Here is a 19787-nt window from a genome sequence, read left to right as displayed (position 1 = left end):
GCGCCTTGTTTTGTGGGATAGAGGGGTGAGGCACTGAGGTTACGAGAGTTTAGGAGTCAGAGAGGGTGACGAAAATGAGGGGCAAGGGAGGGACAGGGGGCTTGGCTGCAGCTGGTGGTTTTGCCAGTGAATCTGGTTCGGAGGTAGTACGAACGCCGATTTCATGCGAAATTGACTGGGCTATCAGGGTGTCCAAATGGAAATCGCTGTCATTAGTACGCTCTGTCTGTACAAACTATTTGTCGTTGATACTCGGTGCTCAAATATTCGTAACAGCTGTATGTAACGACGATATCGTTCGCGCTCACTTGGAACGCATTGCCCCCTACGTAGCTCCGCGAAAGCTAACGTGGCTAACGCAAGAGTGGCGCCACCTGTTTGACCAGTCTAGGGTACAAAGCTCTGGTTTACGTCCTCGCCGCTAGTCATTTGATGGATAAACTCAACTGACGTGAACCAGTGAAGCTTAGCTCCAGTCAGCTTTTGCTCAAGTATGATTGCACTTGTATCATGCTTTGCTCAAGTATTAAAAACCTATTCTGATTCCTTGTCCTTGCACCTTCGCAGACTCAGACGCCCATTTGGTGCACCATAAGCCAAAGTCTCTTGGCAGACGCCGTGCTTGATTAGTTATCGTGTTTGTATGCTCTTGTCACTGCCAATCGGGAAGTTTGCTGTCGCTATTTTTACCATGCACGTCCTGTGGTATCTTCATTGGTCCAGCGACCACCGGTCATGAGTTCGTGAGATAGATAACTACTGGTCAGCAGGCCGCCGAATTCTGGCTCGGCTGGTGGCTGGGGATGGGATGAATAGAACCCAGCCCTCAGCTGAAGATCAGAAGCTGAAACAAATGCCTGAAGTATAGTTTTATCATGACATTATACACACCTGGCTGGCTGGGTTAGTATTTGGCTGGCTAGAACCTAACCTAACCTACCTGGCATGACGTGGCTGTCTGTGTATGCCTGATGTCTCATATGCAGTGTGCTGTTATCAGTCGTCAATTTTTTTTAGTGGGAGGGAGAAGTCCCATGTAACTTGTCTCACTGATGATTAAGTGCGGTCCTGGTATCGTTCGCAAGGCTCATCAGAATCTCGCTGTTAATAATTGATCCTACATGTATGTATCGAGCAAACGGTCTGGATCATTTATACTCTCGTTGCCACAACACTGCATTACTGCTCACAGATCGATGAGGGCCACGCTGTCGAAATCGCACCTCTATGCTGCATATCATGTGACAGGCAATGCATACCTGCCATCCGATCATGAGTTCTCGGGTTAATGCTAGTGCACCGTTACTGTCGAAATGCATAGATGTGCTTATAAATCGCAGACTGCTCTACTCAGTTCCCCAGTCATGTGTTTAGGCTTACCCCTCCAATGTCTGTCTCAACATGATTCAGTGTCATCAGGACGCCGCTCCGTTACTCAGAAATAGGTACGTCATGGCGGCATTTGGATGATGTCATGCGGTCGCTCGACTGGAAATGGGGAAGATCTGTGACCGCTCTGCGTGTCATATAATTTGTATACACCGGTGACTTTTTTCGCAAGAACGATGCCAGAGCTGAAAGGTGAGTATCGGGCTGATGGGTTGGGACTTATGAAGCATCGTATGTGACGCATGGACTACTCGTTCGTATGTGACCCTAACTGTGGATTGGGAACTCTGTCACGTGGGAAATGGTTTGGTGTTTTAGTTTACAGAGACGAAAGTTTTACGTTTTTACAGCTGTTTTGTTTACAGGTGTTCAGCCGGAGTAGTGCTGACTGCTGGTGTGTGGAAGGAAGATAAACCTGGTGTGTGGAAGGAAGATAAACAACCGAAGAAGCCGCTACTTTGCTTGGAAGACGATAGCCATCAGTTGAAGCGTTCGTACTGCGACCTCGGTAAGTAAATGCATCGTGAAAAGTCGTGTTGTTTCACGTGAGCCTCTCTCTCTCTCTCTCTCTCTCTCTCTCTCTCTCTCTCTCTCTCTCTCTCTCTCTCTCTCTCTCTCTCTCTCTCTCTCTCTCTCTCTCTCTCTCTCTCTCTCTCTCGCTGAGCTATGCCGAGCTGCATCGATTTTACCGGCGCCCGGCGGGTCGCGACAGGCCCGGCCGCCGTCGCCCGCCGCCGCCAAGGTCGCGCCATGCACCCACCGGTCACCGGCCCCGCCGCGCGGTGCCTGTCTGTTCAGGCGGCAGCGTCGGCGTCGGTCGAGACGGGCACGTCCTCGGCTCGCTCAGCGGTGCCGGGTGCGCTGTGACGAATCCCGGCCTAGCTGCCGTGCCGACGGGACCGACCGGCTGTGTGCCTGGAATCGCCCCTGCTCCGGCGGCGGCGCCGACACGCCCTTTCGAGCGGCCGGCTGGCAGCCACTCGCTCGGCCGCGGCGCCATGAGCAAGAGACGCCGCTGTCCGCCGGAGGAGCCCCAGTGCCGGTCCCGGTCTCGGTCTCGCTCCCGCTCACGGTCCCGGTCTGCCTCGCCGCTGGACTGCCGACAGCCTGGTAAATCCGCCGCCCCCGGCCCCCTGAGTGCGCCCTCTCGTCATGTGGTGCAACTCCGGCGGCCCGTGCCGCGTGGTCCGCCCGCCCCGTGACCGGCCGTGGTGTATGCTCAATGATAGCAGGTCCTGTAGAGAATGTCGTTATCAGTGGGCAGTATTGGGTGCGCCAGGGGGCGGCTGCTCGGAGTTGCACTGCACTGACGTTTGGACGTCCCGGTCTCTGAACGTGTCATGTCAGAGGACCGTAGTTTCTCCATCAGAGACCCCGCAGAAGGTGTGTGAGTGTGCATGTGTGCGTGTGTGTCTGTCGTCCTGTGTCCGCCCCTGCTCGGGTCCGATAGCGGAATGCGGGAGTGGGCGTGTCGAGATCGGTCGGGCGGGCTGTGTGGTCACACGGCTCATTGTGGTATAGGCTGGGGCTCAGTGGGCGGCAGACGGTAGACGCTCAGGTGAGTATATCGGTCCCTTGTCTTTTACTGTCTGATTGCTAGTCCAGGCAAATATGTCGACCTCCAGACTGACAACTGGGTACTGAATGTCCGACCTTGGTATGACTATCTCCCATAACGAGTAACGACGCCCTCCCCCTGATTGCCCCGCTCAGGTCGTGTCGCCGTATAAATTGTACCGTGTCGCTCTGTTCTGTTTATATTCGCAATCGCTGTGAGTTATACATTGCACAACGTGGTGGTCCCTGTGCGCTGGCGGTTGTCATGTGGATATTTCACCACCATAGTGCAAGCTGCCAGCGTTGGGCGCCCTGCTTATGCTAAGAGATCGCAAACTGATGTGCTTGGACAACATCATTATAAAAGTTTCTATTCCAGCCTACTTGTGAAAGGATATGTGAATCTTGGGACGTATAAGGCATCGTAATTATTTCTGAAGATAAAGTAGTCTGGAACTTTTATTGTGTTTGTAGTTGATACGATACTACATAAATATCTTTCATTTTTACAGCTGCCATTGTGATCGGTCCGACCAAAGTTCGCCGAGCTCCGTTTTAACTTTTACTGCCTCTACACTCTACAGCCCTGTGTCCCGCCGCTGCGGGCGGTCTGTGCGGCAGCGGCGCCGTCCGCAGCGTGGCCGCCGGGCCGTGACCGTCCATTTCAGGCCGGCGGGACTCCCCGGGCTGTCAGAACTGTCCTACCCCTCCCCCGGACCGAGCCGGGCTGGCGCTGTCACCGCTCCGTCGCTAATAGCCCCCACTGACGCGGCCGGCCGGAGCGCTGCGGTCCCTTGCAGCGGGCAACCAGAGGTCATGCTTCTGCCGGGGACAGACACCGGTTGGACTGGTATGAGGTGTGATCAAGTCCAGCATAGTCCGACAGACTGCAGACTGGGACGACGTTCAGACTGTCTCAGTGCGGGTACTGTCCCAGGCTCCAGAGTTCCAGGTCTGAAGCTGTGGATCCCGAGTCGGCGTCTTTTCCATGGCCAGGTCGTTCTGAATGCTAATCAGTGGCCTAACATTGAGTCCATGTCTGAGCAGGCTGCATGAAGTATTGACCCTGTCTGAGCCAGCCATGACGGTGCGAGTCTGGGCTATTCACGGAAACGCCTCCGGGCGGTAACATCATTACATTGCAGGTTCGGGGAACCCGTGAGCGGCGTCACAGGTGTCCTTGATAAGCATAAGGTCTGGTGGCTACATTACTCCTGTTGGTAACCATTTGCGCCTTGCGGCCAGATAATGTGTAGTTGCGCTGCCAATATTCCCCAAACTCTTTGAGGAGCAGCGGTGCTGGCTGCAGACAGCTTCGAGCTCCTTATCAGATGTCGAGATGTCCTCTCAGTGGGGTGCTGTCCGCGATAGACCTTGACGTCTCAGCTGCTGAGCTTTATCAAAAGGCTCTGACATCTGACATCCGGCGCTCGCCCCGTCGTCCGTGTGGTAGGAGCTTATGCTCACAACTCTCAGGCCGGTTGCCGTGCTGACTTGGTTATGATCTCATCCATCCGCCTCATCTATATTTATAGTCCACGCTCCTCGAAGTGCGCCGCTCGACGTTGAGCAATCCGGCCGCTCGTACGAGCCTCGACCACCACTGCAGCGCTGGCCGGCTTCCATCTCCGGCCGCGGCCTGTCCGCACGCTGCCGGGATGAGGTGATCCGCATACCTACCAAAACCGCCTGCAGTGCGTTGGGACTTCCCCAGCCTCCCAGAGCCGGAGCTGATTCACGGATTTGCCCAATGCCATCTCATCTGGCGGATGCCCGCCCTGGCCGGGCGGACGGCGCCGCCCCTCCGCGCGGTTGCGCCACCTCGTGTCCGTCGACAGAGGGCGGTCTGCCGGTCCGACGGCCGCCGTCCGAACAGCACAGTCGGGCGAGCCGCCGACTGGGCCGGCTGCGTACGGAAGTACGGGACGGACGGCAGCCGACTGTACGGACGGTGACGGGTCGGTCGGTGTACGGATCAGGTGAGCCCCGGGGACTGCCGAGCTGGCTGATCCGCGATCTTACTACGAGGGTGCCGTGAGGGCTGGGGTTGGAGCCAAGGCTGCTTTACCACTAGCGGTGTTGGGTTAGGACGAAACTCGGTTTCAGTGGTCTTTGTTTGGGTCGGTAACCCAGGTAACAATCGGCGTGCCTGGTTCTATCGGAACCCTAGATCTGACGCACATATCACAGGATGTGGAGTCGGTTCACCCTCGTTCGCACTGTGGTGCTATGCTATTCCGCCGTAGCTGTTGTGACGTGTCGTCCGATGACCTTGAAAGCACCCAGCAGCAGCCCGGCATGGCGCCGGGTGGGCCGCGCAGCCGGACCCCTGGCTGCTGAGCTGCAGACAGTGACAAACTATCGTCGGGTGACTGGCGAATGGCGAGTGGATCCAAGCACCCATCCACCCGCCTGAATGGCATGCATTATGATTAGATATACCTATCATATAATCCAAGAAAGTATGGAAGGTCAGTTGCCTGAACTCCAGCGCTTCGCAGTTCCCGGCTACTCTTCTTGGGTCAAGTTTGCGGCCGTCTGAGTCGCATCACGGTCCGTAAACCCTGAAATGGCCAGATCCAGACGGTTGGCCGTCGGGCTCAGATGTCCGTAGCGCCAGCCGTTCAATACTCACCGTCCCATGCGGAGCTGGTCCGATAGGCGGCCGGTCGGTCGTCTGTTTGGGCCTGTCGCTCTGACGTCATAGCTGACGTATACGACGGAAATTCCACCGCCGATATGGGGATGCTGGTGGAGAAAAAGTGGCTGAGTTTGCTCTAGGGTGACGTCATCAGGCACCAATAGCTCGGATCGCGAGTTGGTACTTGGTAGAAGCAGTTTCTGTGGAGCGGATCTCGATAACAGCCGTCTCCGGTTGATGCCAGCTCGAAGCAGCTGCACTGAAAACGCAATATTAATTGCAATATTTATGCAAACGAAACTCATCAATAGGGACAACCAAAGTGGGGTGTTTTACAACACCCGTAATGTAAAACGCCCCGTTTGCAGGGGTCTTGCAAAAGCTCATTCTTGCCGGAATGCAACATCCGAGTGCCTTGCATATTATTTTGTTCAATAATCTGAAGATAACACTTTAACAAAATACCCAAAGACGCATGGTGAAATAACCGGTTTAGCGGTGACACACCGTTTTTCCTTAATGGGGTCGTTTTGGACGGTTCTCCCCTCCCTATGTGTTCATTTGGTGTTTCTTTGAAAAGCATGCCAATGAAGGGTATTGACTGTATTCAGGGACTTCGCCCCCCCCCCCCCCCCAAAGTAGCACTCGCTCGGTGAACCTGCCATGGAGATCGCATTCATGCCACCATTATCGACCTGTGCCGACGTGCTCCCACCCATTCCCTTCACCTGACCCGCCGCCCCTCCCCTGGTCTGGTGACCCGCATCAATTAGGCACCACGGGGTTGTCACGTTTACCACACCCAACAGCGCGGCCCGACCCCACGGCCGGTGCTCCTAGCTGGCGTGTGGTCGTCCACAATCCATACAGGGGTGTATTGACGTGTCGTTAGCCTACACGGACGGTGGTGGCACCCGTCGGGCCCTCCGAGGCCACGTGGCGTTACCAGGACGGCGGGCAAACATTCACGGATTGGTACCGGTACGTACGGCCGGTGGCCCAGTCTAAGTGTTCGTTCTGGTCTGAGCCGACGGTAGACGGTGCCGGTGGGGTGAGGACAGTAAAGGACAGCAGACGGTTAATACTGCACGGAACACGGAACAGTGCACTGGTGCACTGCGAATGCTGAAATTGCTGTTCGATCAGGAGGAACAGGAATCGCAGATGGCATGTAAGACCCCATTGACTAGATGTTTTCCTGTGCTTGTCGACAGCTAACGTGTTGTGGCTGATCCTTTTACGGGTCATGAATTTAACTGCTCTCTTCAAATTCGTGCTTTATTGTGACGCACTGGTAACGTATGTCGTATTCGCTCGTCAATTTATGTTTCCCGTTCTCCACACTCGTGGTTCGTTATCGCCCAGTCGGCACCCGACCATCTGTCCAAGTACCCCCGTCGGCCCGCGGCCGTCTCTCACAGCTATCCCGTAACTCCTCACATGAATCGGCGGCTCCCTGCAGTTGGCCTCCCATCGGGCCGGCCGATGACTGGACTTGAAGACTGGCTGGGTGCCAGGGCTCGGCCAAACTGGGATGTTTGTCCTCTGGCCGGCCGGCCGGCGGGGCAGGTGATTCGTACCCAGACCCGGGAGCGGCAGACGGTGGCGGGGTGTATGCACGGTCACGTCTTCTGTGCCGTGTTTCAGACTCTGTGTAGTAAGGCGTTCGTGCCAGGGAGTGTGAGCAGTGTGGTCGCGGATCGGTGTGAGCCATTGTATATTGTGTCGCGGGGGCCCTTATGGCCTTGGACGACCTGCAGCTGCTGAACGAAGCAGCTGAAGGTAGGACAGCCGTGAGCGGTGAGTGTGGGGTGTATCCGACACCGGTAAGTACACCTCGTGTCTTTTGCTCCGCAGTGTCAGTCAACCCGTGAGCTAGGAGCTGGCGTTTGTCTACGATATGTTTTACCCCATTCGGCCAGCATCTCCGTACCTATTAAGTGTTAATGTCGTTTGTCTTATGCATCTGCCTGTCTGACCGCCCACCTCCCTCTCACAGCGATCAAGATGAGTAAGAAGGACAGTTCCAGTTCGTCGGACAGCCTGTTCCGCATCCCTCCGCACTACTATGTGCACGTGCTCGATCAGACGGCCAACGTCACCCGGGTCGAGGTCGGACCGCAGACCTTCATCAGGAAGGACAATGAACGGTAAGTGGGCGTTCGAGCGGCATCTCAGACAGAGACAGTCGGGAATTGGAGGGATTGAAGGGTGGGGTAGATATTCTCATGAGTATTCTACGAGCAGTATGTTCCGTAGCGACAATGATGCAAAAGTTGCTCATGAACGTCGGCTAGTTGAAGAGTGTATTTCCCAGTCTTTGTGTCCGCTGTGTGGGCGGGTCGGCCATATTGCCGGCTCGTCGGAGAGCCGGGGGGTCGCGCCGCGCTGGAGCCGGGACCGGGGATGGGACGCGCCATGTGGCCGCTCTCCGCCACACCCTGGATCGATACGGAGAGCGCCCGACATTTCGGCGGCGTGTCCAGGCCCGAGTTCACCCGTCCGACTGGGGATCGGACGCTGCGGCCGGGCGCCATCTGTATGGGAGATCGGGTACTAGTGCGGCTGGGAGCTGCCAAGCTCTCATGGTGTAGGTCAGGGCAGGATAGGTGGCGCAGCGGGCCGAGGAGCTCGGGCTTCAACTCCCTCGTTTTGCGGTCACTGTCAATAACGGTGACCGTAGAAGAGCTGTGCTTGTCTAATTCTATCGTATAGTTTCCCGTCTCGGTTTCAACCAAAATGTGATGATGTGCTCCTCAAACCCGCTAATGTTTCGAGACTTATTATTGGCCGTCTGTCCTGACCCTGTCCCGCTCCGTCTCCAGGGTCATCGTCGGCCCGAACGCCATGGTGGTGGTGCCGCCGCGCCACTACTGTGTCGTCGAGAACCCGGTGGTGCGCGGCGAGGACGGTCAGGTGGTGTGCGACGCCAGCGGCCAGGCGCGCCTGCTGCACGCCGACACGGAGGTGCGGCTGCACCAGGACCCATTCCCGCTGTACCCGGGCGAGAAGCTCAGCTCGGCCGTGCTGCCGCTGAAGGTGGTCCCGCCCAACAAGGCGCTCCACCTGCGCGCGCTGCGCGAGTTCAAGGAGGGGGAGGTGGTGCGCTCCGCCGGCGATGAGTGGCTGTTCGGGCCGGGCACCTACGTGCCGCGTCCGGAGGTCGAGGAGGTGGCCGATATCAAGGCCATCATCATCGGGCCGAACCAGGCGCTCCGACTGCGGGCACGACTCGAAACCACCGACTGGAAGGGCCAGAAGCGGGTGGCCGGCGAGGAATGGCTGGTGACCAGAGTCGGCGCCTACATGCCCGGCGTCTACGAGGAGGTGGCCAAGATGGTGAACGCTCACGTGCTGACGGAGAAGACGGCTCTTCTGGTGCGCGCCACTCGCACCTTCACCGACAGTCGCGGCGTGCGCAGGAAGAACGGCGAGGAGTGGCTGGTGCGCTTCGACGATATGGAAACGTTCATCCCAGACGTGTACGAGGAGGTGGTGGAGGAACGCGAGGTGACCACCCTCACCAGCCGGCAGTACTGCGTCATCTGCGACCCGGTCGGGCCGGACGGCAAGCCGCAGCTCGGCCAGCGTCGGCTGGTGCGCGGTGAGAAGTCGTTCTTCCTGCAGCCCGGTGAGACGCTGGAAGACGACGTCCGCGACAACTACATCCTCCAGGAGAACGAGGCGCTGGTGCTGCGCGCCGGCGAGGCGTTCACTGACAACACAGTGACGCCGCCGGTGACGCGCCGGCCCGGAGACCGCTGGATGGTCACCGGGCCCGTGGAGTTCGTGCCGCCCATCGAGGTGGAGGTGGTCGTCCAGCAGACGGCTATCCCGCTCGACCGCACCGAGGGTATCTACGTGCGCAACAACCGCACGGGCGAGGTGCGCGCCGTCTGTGGACAGACCTACATGCTCACCCAGGACGAGGAGCTGTGGGAGAAGGAGCTGCCCGCCAGCGTGGTGGAGCTGCTGCGTACCGACGCGCTGGCCGACCGCGGCGGCTACCGGGAGCTGAGACGGTCAGCGACCAACAAGAGCCATGACGAGTTGAGCGACCGCACCCGCGTCATCACCTACCGCGTGCCGCACAACGCAGCCGTTCAGGTCTACGACTACAAGGCGAAGCGGTCGCGCGTTGTGTTCGGCCCCGACCTGGTGATGCTGGAGCCGGACGAACAGTTCACGCAACTCTCCCTGTCCGGTGGCAAGCCCAAGAAGCCCAACACGATCCGGGCGCTGTCGCTGCTGCTCGGACCCGACTTCTGCACTGATATTGTCACTGTCGAGACGTCCGACCACGCGCGTCTCTCGCTGCAGATTGCCTACAACTGGCACTTTGATGTCGGCAACAAGACTGCCGAGGATGCGTGCAAGATCTTCAGCGTGCCTGACTTTGTGGGCGACGCGTGCAAGGCGATCGCGTCTCGTGTGCGCGGCGCCGTGGCGCAGCGACCATTCGATGACTTCCACAAGAACTCGGCCAAAATCATCCGGCAGTCTGTGTTCGGTCTGGACGACGCTGGCAAGGTGCGCAAACAGTTTGTGTTTCCGCAGAACAACCTTGTGGTCACCTCGATCGACATCCAGAGTGTGGAGCCGGTGGACCAGCGGACGCGCGACTCGCTCCAGAAGAGCGTCCAGCTGGCCATCGAGATCACCACCAACGCTCAGGAGGCGGCCGCCAAGCACGAGGCCGAGCGCACGGAACAGGAGGCGCGTGGCCGACTCGAGCGGCAGAAGATTAAGGACGAGGCGGCCGCGGAGCAGGCGCGTAAGGAGCTCGTCGAGCTGCAGACGGCGTGCGCGGCCATCGAGAGCACCGGTCAGGCCAAGGCCGAGGCGCAGAGCCGCGCCGAGGCGGCCCGCATCGAGGGAGAGGCGGCCGTGGAGCAGGCCGGCCTGAAGGCGCGCGCCGCCAACATCGAGGCCGAGTCGGAGCTGGAGCGGCTGCGCTCGGCGCGCGAGGCCGAGCTCAAGTACACCGAGGAGAGCAACCAGCTGGAGATCGCGCGTTCCAAGGAGATGGCCAACATCGAGATCGAGAAGTTCCAGCAGATGGTGTCGGCGATGGGCGCCGAGACGTTGAAGGCCATGGCCACTGCTGGCGGCGACCACCAGGTGCGCATGCTGCAGAGTCTGGGCCTGCAGTCCACGCTCATCACCGACGGACGCACTCCCATCAGCCTGCTGAACACCGCCCAGGGCCTGGTGGGACTGGGCCAGGCGGCCGGGACCGAGTCGGCCGTCCAGCGGCCGCGCTAGGCCGCAGAGCGCCGCGCGGCGCCACGCGACTAACTGCCCAGGTGGTCCGCCCGACTAACTGCCCAGGTGGTTGGATTCCTGGTCAGCCGAGATTTTGCACGGTCTCCTCTGTGATTTTGAATTGAAGACATCCCAGACTGGAAGAGAAGAGATGCCAGTACAAGACGCGTCTCGTACAATTTTTTGTTTTTGGAAGCGATTTTCCACTGTCTGACGCCTACAACCAGCGAAACCGTGAGCCGTGCCACCAGATTTTTGCCGGGACGAATTACGGTTTAATTTAATCTTCCAACCGCAGAGTCTAGTCTCGATGTATGAGAGTGGGTAGGTTACCTGTCCTGTGTTTTCCATAGTCACGGGTGACGGCTGGGCTCCTAGCCTCCTAACAGCACTCACAAGTTCCACTCCACTAGACCTGGCGAGTGCTGCAGGTAGTTTCGCGAGTGCGGCGTACGTTTAACCCGCGCCCCGTAGGGGGGGGGGGCCGAAACGGCCCCCCTGTCCTTTTCGGTCGATATCTCCTAAACGGCTGGAGATATCGCCACTAAACTTTCAGGACCCCTCCGGGCATCAATTTTACACATTGTGACCAAAAATTTTTCCAGAGGCTGTGGTAGGTTGGCCACAAATGACGTCAGAGTGACGTCATGTTCTGTCATTTTCGACCGAAAAAAGACCTTCGCGAGAAGACCTGTCAGGCCTACAGCTTTGAAGATACAGAAAAATGATCAAGACATAAAAGGTGTAGAATTGACAGGGCTACAAAACTGCTATCTCGGATTTTTGAAATTTTTGAGTTTTGATCCCCAAAAATCAAAAAAGCATTTTTTTGGATATATTAGCCAAAAAATCCAAAAAGTTTTTTGAGTTTCGGAAAAACCGGAATATATGTGATAGTACCTACCGTCTTCTATCTACATACCAAATTTCAGATCGATACCTCGTTTTTTGGCCAAGTTATAGCGAAAAAACTGTTCAAAAATGATGACGTCAAATTTTCAAACTCAATTTTTGGCAATTCTAGAAATCGTAGAGCAAAACAAAGACCACCATTAGACTCCCCGTGACGAGCTGCATCGAATGGATACCCATTTTATGCAAAAATATCAACTTTGAAATTTGACCTAATTTGACCTGACCTTGACCTGACCTTCACCAAAACGTGACCTAGGCTGGCCCCAAAGGCTGCCTAACCCACATAATCGCATTTATCATGTAAAATGGACCATAAAACATGTATCACACGACACATTCATATTGTGACCCCCGGTGACCTGACCTCGCTGTGACCTGACCTGGTATCAGTGACCTCAGATAGCAAAGTATGTGTTTGACGAACAATATACCATCGATGGTTTTCAACAAATTACCAATTTACTCGATTTCACAGCACATTTCTTGAATTGCCTGTGAACGGTGAAAATCTGACCTTTGACCTGACCTGTGACGTCATCGGTTTGACCTAGGTCAATGAAATTTGGTCACAAGGTAGTTCCCGGGTAGGGCTATCAAACGCCGTTTGAATTTTGAAAATCGGCCGGTAACTTTCCGAGATCTTAGGGGGGGGCCGAAACGGCCCCCCCCCCCCCCCTACGGGTGGTAGGGTCCGCCGGTAGCCCTACGGGGCGCGGGTTAAAAGACCGCAGCATTCATTTCAGAGTGCTGCTCGCCAGCTTTCGCCTGTAAGCACGGGTCCGTTCCAACGGTAGATGATGCCTGGTGACTGTCTGCCTCGCTCGAGCCCCCCAGCTCCCGACCCAGCCTAGGCTCCTGCCGGGGTTCGCTCGCGTCCATGTGTGCTCTTATCTACTGCCGCTTGCCTCGGAATAGGGTGCTAGGAATACGTGAGTCCCATGTAATCGTCACGTGATAGTTGGTTGCGCACTAGGGTGATTTGTCCGTGCCGTGCTGGTTGGTTCGCGTCCGCAGAGTTGGCTGTGGCTGAAGTGCGCTTCTGGCAGGGTGTGCTGCTTTGTAGGCGTACAGCTCGGCGCCTAATGCCATTATTGTAGTCTTTGTGTCCGCCTTGTGTACTTGTTGTCTTCTAAAGAACATAATACAATATAAAATAGTAAGGGAAATTTATAATGCTTGATGAAATGATCAGTACGCCAAGATGGCCTAGAAAACAGAATAGCATTCGGAAATAGAATCTCATTTCAGTTTTGTTTACTTATTCACTATTCTTACTCCTTAGAACAGCTAGCATGCACATAAAATCAAAACGAGGCTGTTTCTGCTCGTCAACCACACACGGTATCGTACATTGTCGAATGTCAGGCGTCTCCCGGGCGCTCCAATTTCTGTTTTTGGAATTCGACAACAGACATGCACTAATTCCACTGAAAACGATGCAGTACCGCCAAGCCTCAAATGTCGACCGCAGAGCTCAACCTGAATCGTTGGATAAAACATGCTACATAGGAGTCGTTTGACGGCTCGTTAGGCTCACCCGGGCAAACTGGTATAATATGTCCTGGACGGCGCATTTGCCTCTGAGGACAACATGGTGCATGTAACATAATGCCACTGTCGCCAGTGCCGAGCTGAGCCAGCCTGGGTGATATAACCGGTCGGTCACTGCCCTATTTAGAGTTCGACACATCATCAAACGCGAAGAGCTGCTCTCTGTCAGATACCTTACCTCTGGACCGTTTACAGCTGACTTCAGTCACAGTACTAACCCTAACATCGTACATAATAGTAGTACATATACCTAGAAGTGAGTTAGACTCAATCACTGTACCAGCTATCACTTGTCTTCAATGCCACGTCACGCTCCCATCGTATCTGTGATCACGACTTGACCTGTGTCCGTGTCACATGATCAGTGTCACGGTGTCACCTGCCCTGACCTGTACACGGTGTTTCCTGACCTTTGACCGTGTCACCTAACCTGACCTGTGTCACAGTGTGACCTGACACCGGTCGAAGGTGGCCACACAGTCGGCTCCGCGCCGTCCCTGCCTCATGGCCAGCAGATGGTCGGAGGGAGACGCCTCAGGCAGCAGCAGTGACAGCAGCAGGCCGCCCGTATACGTCAGCGCTGAGTGCAGTGCTGACTGCGAGCGGGCCTTCTGATTCAGCTCACACAGCAGACGGCGACCGCACTGCGAGCCCGCCTCCCTGCGGACAGAACGGTAACTAGTGGTTCATCGAATGACCGCTAGGTGGACAAATACGGTACCGCTTCTCGCTGCTAGAAATATACACAAATCGAGCTGTTTCAAGATAATTGCTGGCATGCTATGGTTAAAATTAAATCACCTCTCTATGGGCTCCCTTGACCCTCCCCTTCCCCGCCCCGGCACAAGATGCAACTACCGAAACCGTGCTCCTCTCGGTAAGCCCCTCGTCTCTCGCTGCCCTCACCCATCCCACTCACCCATGCATCCACACTGTGATCATGTTGAGGCCGATCTCCAGCAGACTGTTGATGTACTCGCCGATGATTCCCGGCCCGGGGAGCAGCACCTCCCGGCCTGCCGACGCTTCCTCATCTTCCAACTCCGCCAGGAGTCTGTCCCAGCGGTCCGGCGGTGTCGCCCATCGCAGCAGCTCGGGACCCAGCAGACGGCCCCAGAGACCGCCGGCGGACCGGCCGCCCCCGCCGCCCGCCAGAGCGTCGTTGATGGCGTCGAAAAGGAGGACTCCCAGCGCGAGCACCGCTAGCGTGACCAGCGAGTTACCGGCGCCAGTTATTCTGTGGGTCAGGTTTCAGTCTGTCAGCGAAGGAGCGCCGATCGCCGATCATCGTCTTGTGAAGTTCATCGAGCTATATTGGGCAAGGCCCTTGTAAAAAGCGACTATTCTGCTGGCAGGAGTTATAGTGAAAGCTATTTTTTTAGACAAATCACCCGCTACAAGACGTCATGACTTAACTAAGCATGTTCTACGGACAGTCTTAAGCAGGCGAGCTCAGGTTCAGCCTACCTACCTCATTTGCGAGTCCAGCCTCTGTGACAGCTTCTGTCGGACCAGCTGGATGCGAGCGCTGATGTCCTCCAGTCGCTCCGTCAGCTCGGAGCTGGGTGGTTCAGTGGGGAGCTGTCCAGGGGCCGTCTCACGGCCTCCCCCGCTGCCGGCGGGATTTGGACCGGGCTCTGGCCATGGCTCTGTCTGAGGATGGATCTCCGGGGGCTCCGTCTGAAGATGGGGCTCTGGGTGGTGTTCCGGCCACTCCTGGAGCTCTGAGTGTTCATTTGGAGGATCGGACTCCGACTGGAGCTCCAGGTCGACTCCTGGTCGGCGGTCTATCGGAGTTTCTGGTCGCTCTGTCTGATGCTCCGGGTGCTCCGTCTGAACGTGAAGCTCCGAGTGCTCCGAGTGCTCTGACCAGTGCTCCGTCTGAAGGCAGTGCTCCGGGTGCTTCGTTTGGTAATTTACCCCGGCGCTCGCCTCCGTGGGTACGGTGACCTCTGAAACCATTGTGGTCCTCTCTACCTGACCCTCCACGCCTGGCTCAACAGTGCTCGGCGGTTGGCCGGTGGTGACAGAGACAGGCGGCCTCCAGACTGGCCAGGCCGTGTGGGAGCGAAGGAGACTGGTCACAACCTGAACCTCTCCGGGAGAATGCAGGCTGCTCGAACCAGGCTTAGAAGGGCTAGATGTTGTTACCGGGCTAGATCTGGTAGAAGTTGGGTCCTCCGGTCGGAATTTGCTGATTCTGCTGATTCGGAGTGGAGCTCTTCTGAGCCGCACCAGCCGTTGAACGTCACCACTTTGAGCACTGACCGTCCCGGCCTCAGCCAGCAGTCCTCCCAGCACTGCTGCCATCAGCAGCACACGAGTCAGCTCCGACATCGACATGATGTTCACTGGCACTGACGCGGTGTGACGCCGAGCGCCGCTCTACCGACCAGTGCAGCGGCAGGCACGACCGCACGGTGATCTACCTAATCGGGTCTGACCGCCGTCCGACCGCATCCGACCGCGACCCAGTCATCCAGTGATCAATGTCCGACCGCCAACCGGTCCCCGTCTACCTACAGCACAGACACAGGTGACGAATTATGGACCACCTTCCACAACAGATCACTGACTCTCCCGCGCACCGAAACACACAAACAAACCCAGAAACCGGCTGCAGCTTAAACCGTCCTCGATCGGCTCAGGTAAGCCGAATTCTCGTGCACTGATCTACCGGTCGAGAGGTCAATGCTCGGTGATATGTCTTCTAGATTCGCTGAATCGGTCGCCACTGAGCACAGTCACTATTCAACTCTCTCCCCAGCCCGTTGTCAACCGCTTCACGCTATCTCCGTCAGTTCGCTCAGCTGCCACCAACCACACTCGGCGACCGAGCTCTCCGACGATTCGGCGCCATTCAGCGCTGCCTCTACCAGCACTCTGAGCCAAGCACCATCCGGAGCAGACCGGAGCAGCCGCCGAGCGCCGTGACGCTCCGTGCCCCCGCCCCCGGCTCCCGGAGCGTCACGGATGGGTCATGGCCCGCGTCACGGCCGTCACGACGTCACGGTGTGGGTTACCGCTGTGCTGGATTCGCGAGAAGGGACTGCAGAATGCATAATGAGGTGACAAAAGTTCGTATGCCTTTTCGCACATTAATAGCTGCATTTTTGAACCAAGCGTTGTACGGTACACGCTGCACAGCGCACACTGCGTTAGGTAACGAGCCCTTTCCCCATGGACCCCACTTATAAACGGGTACTCGATACCAATTGATACATGCTATATGGCAGCTACATATAAGCCATCGGCTGTTGTAAATGGCATACCCTAACCTCGAGGAAATACTATTATTCGAAGTGTCCTGACTGCCTATACGGATTGAATGCAGCGTCGGAGCTTCCACCGGCCCAGACGACCACGTACCGTTTGATCTCAGAAGCTCACCGCCTCCGCACATGATCCCTAATTAATTACGCCTAACTAGCCATAAACCACTCCCTTCGGCGCGGTGTCGACTGCGGCTCGGTCACGGTAGCGCCGCCAGTGCGCCACATACGCCGCCGATGCGCAGCAGTCCCGTCTTCACGGCGGACGGCGGAGCATGACGGCCGCCGGTCCCGAGCGGAAAGGTAACGGGACGGGTGTCAGGAGCGGCATATCGTGGGCGCCACGGGACACGATAGAGGAGCGCAGGGCGCGGCCGGGGTACCGAAATCAAGGTACGGTGAGAAGAAGCCGAAATATATGAGCAGTGACGGAAGTGCCACCGGTCGTGGCAACTGGCACAGAGACCGTATGACGTGATGGTTGGGTCGTGCATAAACATAACCGTGCTAGCTGGATGTAACACGGAACCGCGTGCATCAGAAATGATCGGATGTCGTGTTCCGTCGACCATCTGCTGTGGAAATGTTCAGATGTGCATTCATGGCATTAGTAGGTAGTGCATCTCTGGCGGATGCCATCTGTTCTAAATTCTGGCTGTGCTGTCGGTCGTGGTTACGCTGTTCTCCCGTGGTGGTGAGTGTGCACCGTTTCACTGTTCCAGTGCATTTCAATGACGAATGGGACGCGCTCAGACAGACCCAGTTCGTCTGTCATGCATATCGTATGGAGACAGACGGGGATTGACCCAACAATCAACATATTATCGGGCTGACTGGAAAAGAGGTCACAAAGGCAACGAGTGGCTGATCAGAGGAACCCAAGCATGAAACTGTCATGTGTACCTATTGTGTAGGCATCTTGTGTATCGTATCATTTCAAACCGTCAAGTGAATTATGCACGATACCCGATAATGATTATTTCGCAACGTAGGTTCAGTATTAAGATATTTGCAAACGCTCTACGAGTACGTACCTTTTAAGCTATACCTATATGTATATGAAGAGCAAAAAAATTGAGATGCTACATCACTGAATTTTTTTACGATCCAGAAAACGTTGCAAGGCCTGATATGCAAACAATCCTAACCGTTTTAACAACTTTTTCAAAGGATGTTTAGATAAGTATTAAATGTGTGAAGGGGTAAGGGGCGTAATACGGCTTTTAACGTTTAAGCGGCTACAATATCTACGATTATAGGTACGGCTAATACTATCAGGTGCATTAAACGTCTAAAAAATGTTTGAACGGCTTATAACTTAAGTTTTCAATTAGACGTTAAAACGACCATTTGATGTTAAAGAGACGTATTAATTTTTGTGAGTACTGACAATGATAGATAGGCGGCTAGTTAGCATTTAAACCGCTTTTAATCATTTTCACGGCCTAAATATATTTAAACGGCTAGAAGACCTTTAAAGGGCAACTCAAATCAACGTTTAAACGACCTTTAGACGTTTTAATGTCTAGTAAAACGTTTAAACGGCTAAAAGACGTCTCACAATTTCTAATCGTATTTAGAAGTCCGTCGAGTGGTAAGTGGTAACGCAAAACGGTTTTGTCTTCATTAGACAGAAAAATGCTTTTTTGAAACTAGCTACTCATCTGTCATGGTAACTAACGTTTAAATAACTAGCTTTCGGAAATCGGAATATTGATCAAATAATCTTAACGTCCACCCAGACGTTTCAAACTTCTACCAAGGATTACGTGTAATATTTCCTATATATTTTGTGCTTCCAAATCGTCTAGTTAGTCGCACACGAAAGTCAGGAGTGCCGCGCACGGTGAGAAGAGCCACCCACCCTCTCTCAATCGGTCACTTCGGAGGAAAAGAGTCCCATTGAAATTGTTCTCTGTCGGGTGTCCCGCTGGGACGATTGTCAGCCGACTGCCAAGAGCGATTTGCTGGTTCTTAGCATGAAGATTGAGGATGGCATCGCTTAGAAGCGGCCAGTCAATGCACAGGAACTGACGTCTCTTTCCTGGTAGACTGTTCCGCACTACACGCGTGATTGCGGCGCAGCATGATCCCTATATCGCACGGATGCCGAACAATCTACAAAACAAATAGCTGTTTAGAGCGAAAAGTCCAATAACTTATGCAATTGATCGCTTGGCTGTTTCTGGGCATACCATGTGACTCTCGGCTGTTGGGTACTGCTGAGCGTCACCTGTGTGGTCCGGGCCATATATGAGTATGCACCTATGCATAGTGTCTGAAGCACCATTCTTCGTTCTCAGAGCAGAGGGCGCTGGCCGTTGGACCTGGACGTTCTCCAACCTTTGTGCAGCAGATGGCGCTATAGATACCTACTCAGTTCAGAGCTGGACGCGTTTGCCTTGGTTGTATTCACCAGCCACCATTGGAGGTGGTAGTCTGGTAGGTGGCATTGGTTGCCACCCTTTCTCAGACAGCCGTGACATGGAGACAGGAGACCCATGCTTTAGGATCACTTACGTATATTGCCTAAAGAAGTGACCATTTCAGTCACCGTTCCGTGCTTTTATCCTCAGGATACTGAAATCCTTCTCCTCCACGCCGCAACCCCTCTCCGGGCTGGACAGGCAACTTTATCTCATGCGGGCTGCTCCCTTGGAGCGGCACCGCTGCTCCCGAGGGAGCGCACCCCGTAGCCGGGTGCAGTGAGTGCCTTGGGGCTGGGTGGCCTGTCCTCTGGACGGGCTCAGCCCCGGCGACTCACTAGGGTGCCTGCCCAGACCAATGTCTCCCCCTTTATCCTATCATCCTCCCGGCTCTGAAATGGTCCCATTGGACCGAAAGGGCCTAACCCAACAAAACAAAAAGAAAACAAACAAAACCATTTCAGAGCCGAACGATGATAACAGGGACGTAGCAAGGGGGGCACGGGGGCCATGGCTCCCTCCCCTTGTAGGCAAAAAATGATACAAAATTAAATAAAAGATAATAAATAAAAACAGCTGCACCACACATCCAAAAATAGTGGGCCGAATCCGAGAAGCTTTCCTTTTTTGGAGGGGTACGACACTAGGCCGCGACCTGTGGCCCCTCCCTAAGCAAAATACTGGCTTCGTGCCTGGATGATAAAGCCAAGAGCGACATCACAAAGAAACGTTACCGATCAGTGGGTGACCGCGGCTCAGCCGTGTCCCGAG

General features: G+C 55.5%; 2 protein-coding genes across 8 annotated transcripts; one reads left to right on the top strand and one right to left on the bottom strand.

Moving 5' to 3' along the window:
• The first annotated feature begins 2186 nt into the window (after window positions 1-2186).
• Window positions 2187-12927, top strand: LOC122385876 (major vault protein-like). 7 transcript variants are annotated; one of them, XM_043374470.1, is made up of 3 exons: window positions 2187-2499; window positions 7587-7737; window positions 8413-12927. In XM_043374470.1, exons 1-3 carry the CDS (start codon window positions 2388-2390, stop codon window positions 10850-10852), a joined length of 2703 nt encoding a protein of 900 aa, XP_043230405.1. In that variant the 5' UTR covers window positions 2187-2387; the 3' UTR covers window positions 10853-12927. The 7 variants fall into 7 exon arrangements, with proteins under 7 accessions (XP_043230405.1, XP_043230409.1, XP_043230411.1 ...); XM_043374474.1 differs by lacking the exon at window positions 2187-2499 and adding an exon at window positions 2675-2772; XM_043374476.1 differs by lacking the exon at window positions 2187-2499 and adding an exon at window positions 2851-2947.
• An 831-nt stretch (window positions 12928-13758) lies between these two features.
• Window positions 13759-16367, bottom strand: LOC122385900. Its single transcript, XM_043374527.1, has 3 exons — window positions 14790-16367; window positions 14238-14555; window positions 13759-13978 (listed from the first exon to the last, which is right to left on the bottom strand). Exons 1-3 carry the CDS (start codon window positions 15659-15661, stop codon window positions 13759-13761), a joined length of 1410 nt encoding a protein of 469 aa, XP_043230462.1. The 5' UTR covers window positions 15662-16367.
• Between the last annotated feature and the right edge of the window lie 3420 nt (window positions 16368-19787).

Source organism: Amphibalanus amphitrite, unplaced genomic scaffold (genome assembly GCF_019059575.1).
Source record: "Amphibalanus amphitrite isolate SeventyFive unplaced genomic scaffold, NRLGWU_Aamphi_draft 000234F_arrow, whole genome shotgun sequence".
Taxonomy (NCBI): domain Eukaryota; kingdom Metazoa; phylum Arthropoda; class Thecostraca; order Balanomorpha; family Balanidae; genus Amphibalanus; species Amphibalanus amphitrite.
This window is presented reverse-complemented; position numbering and strand designations above follow the sequence as displayed.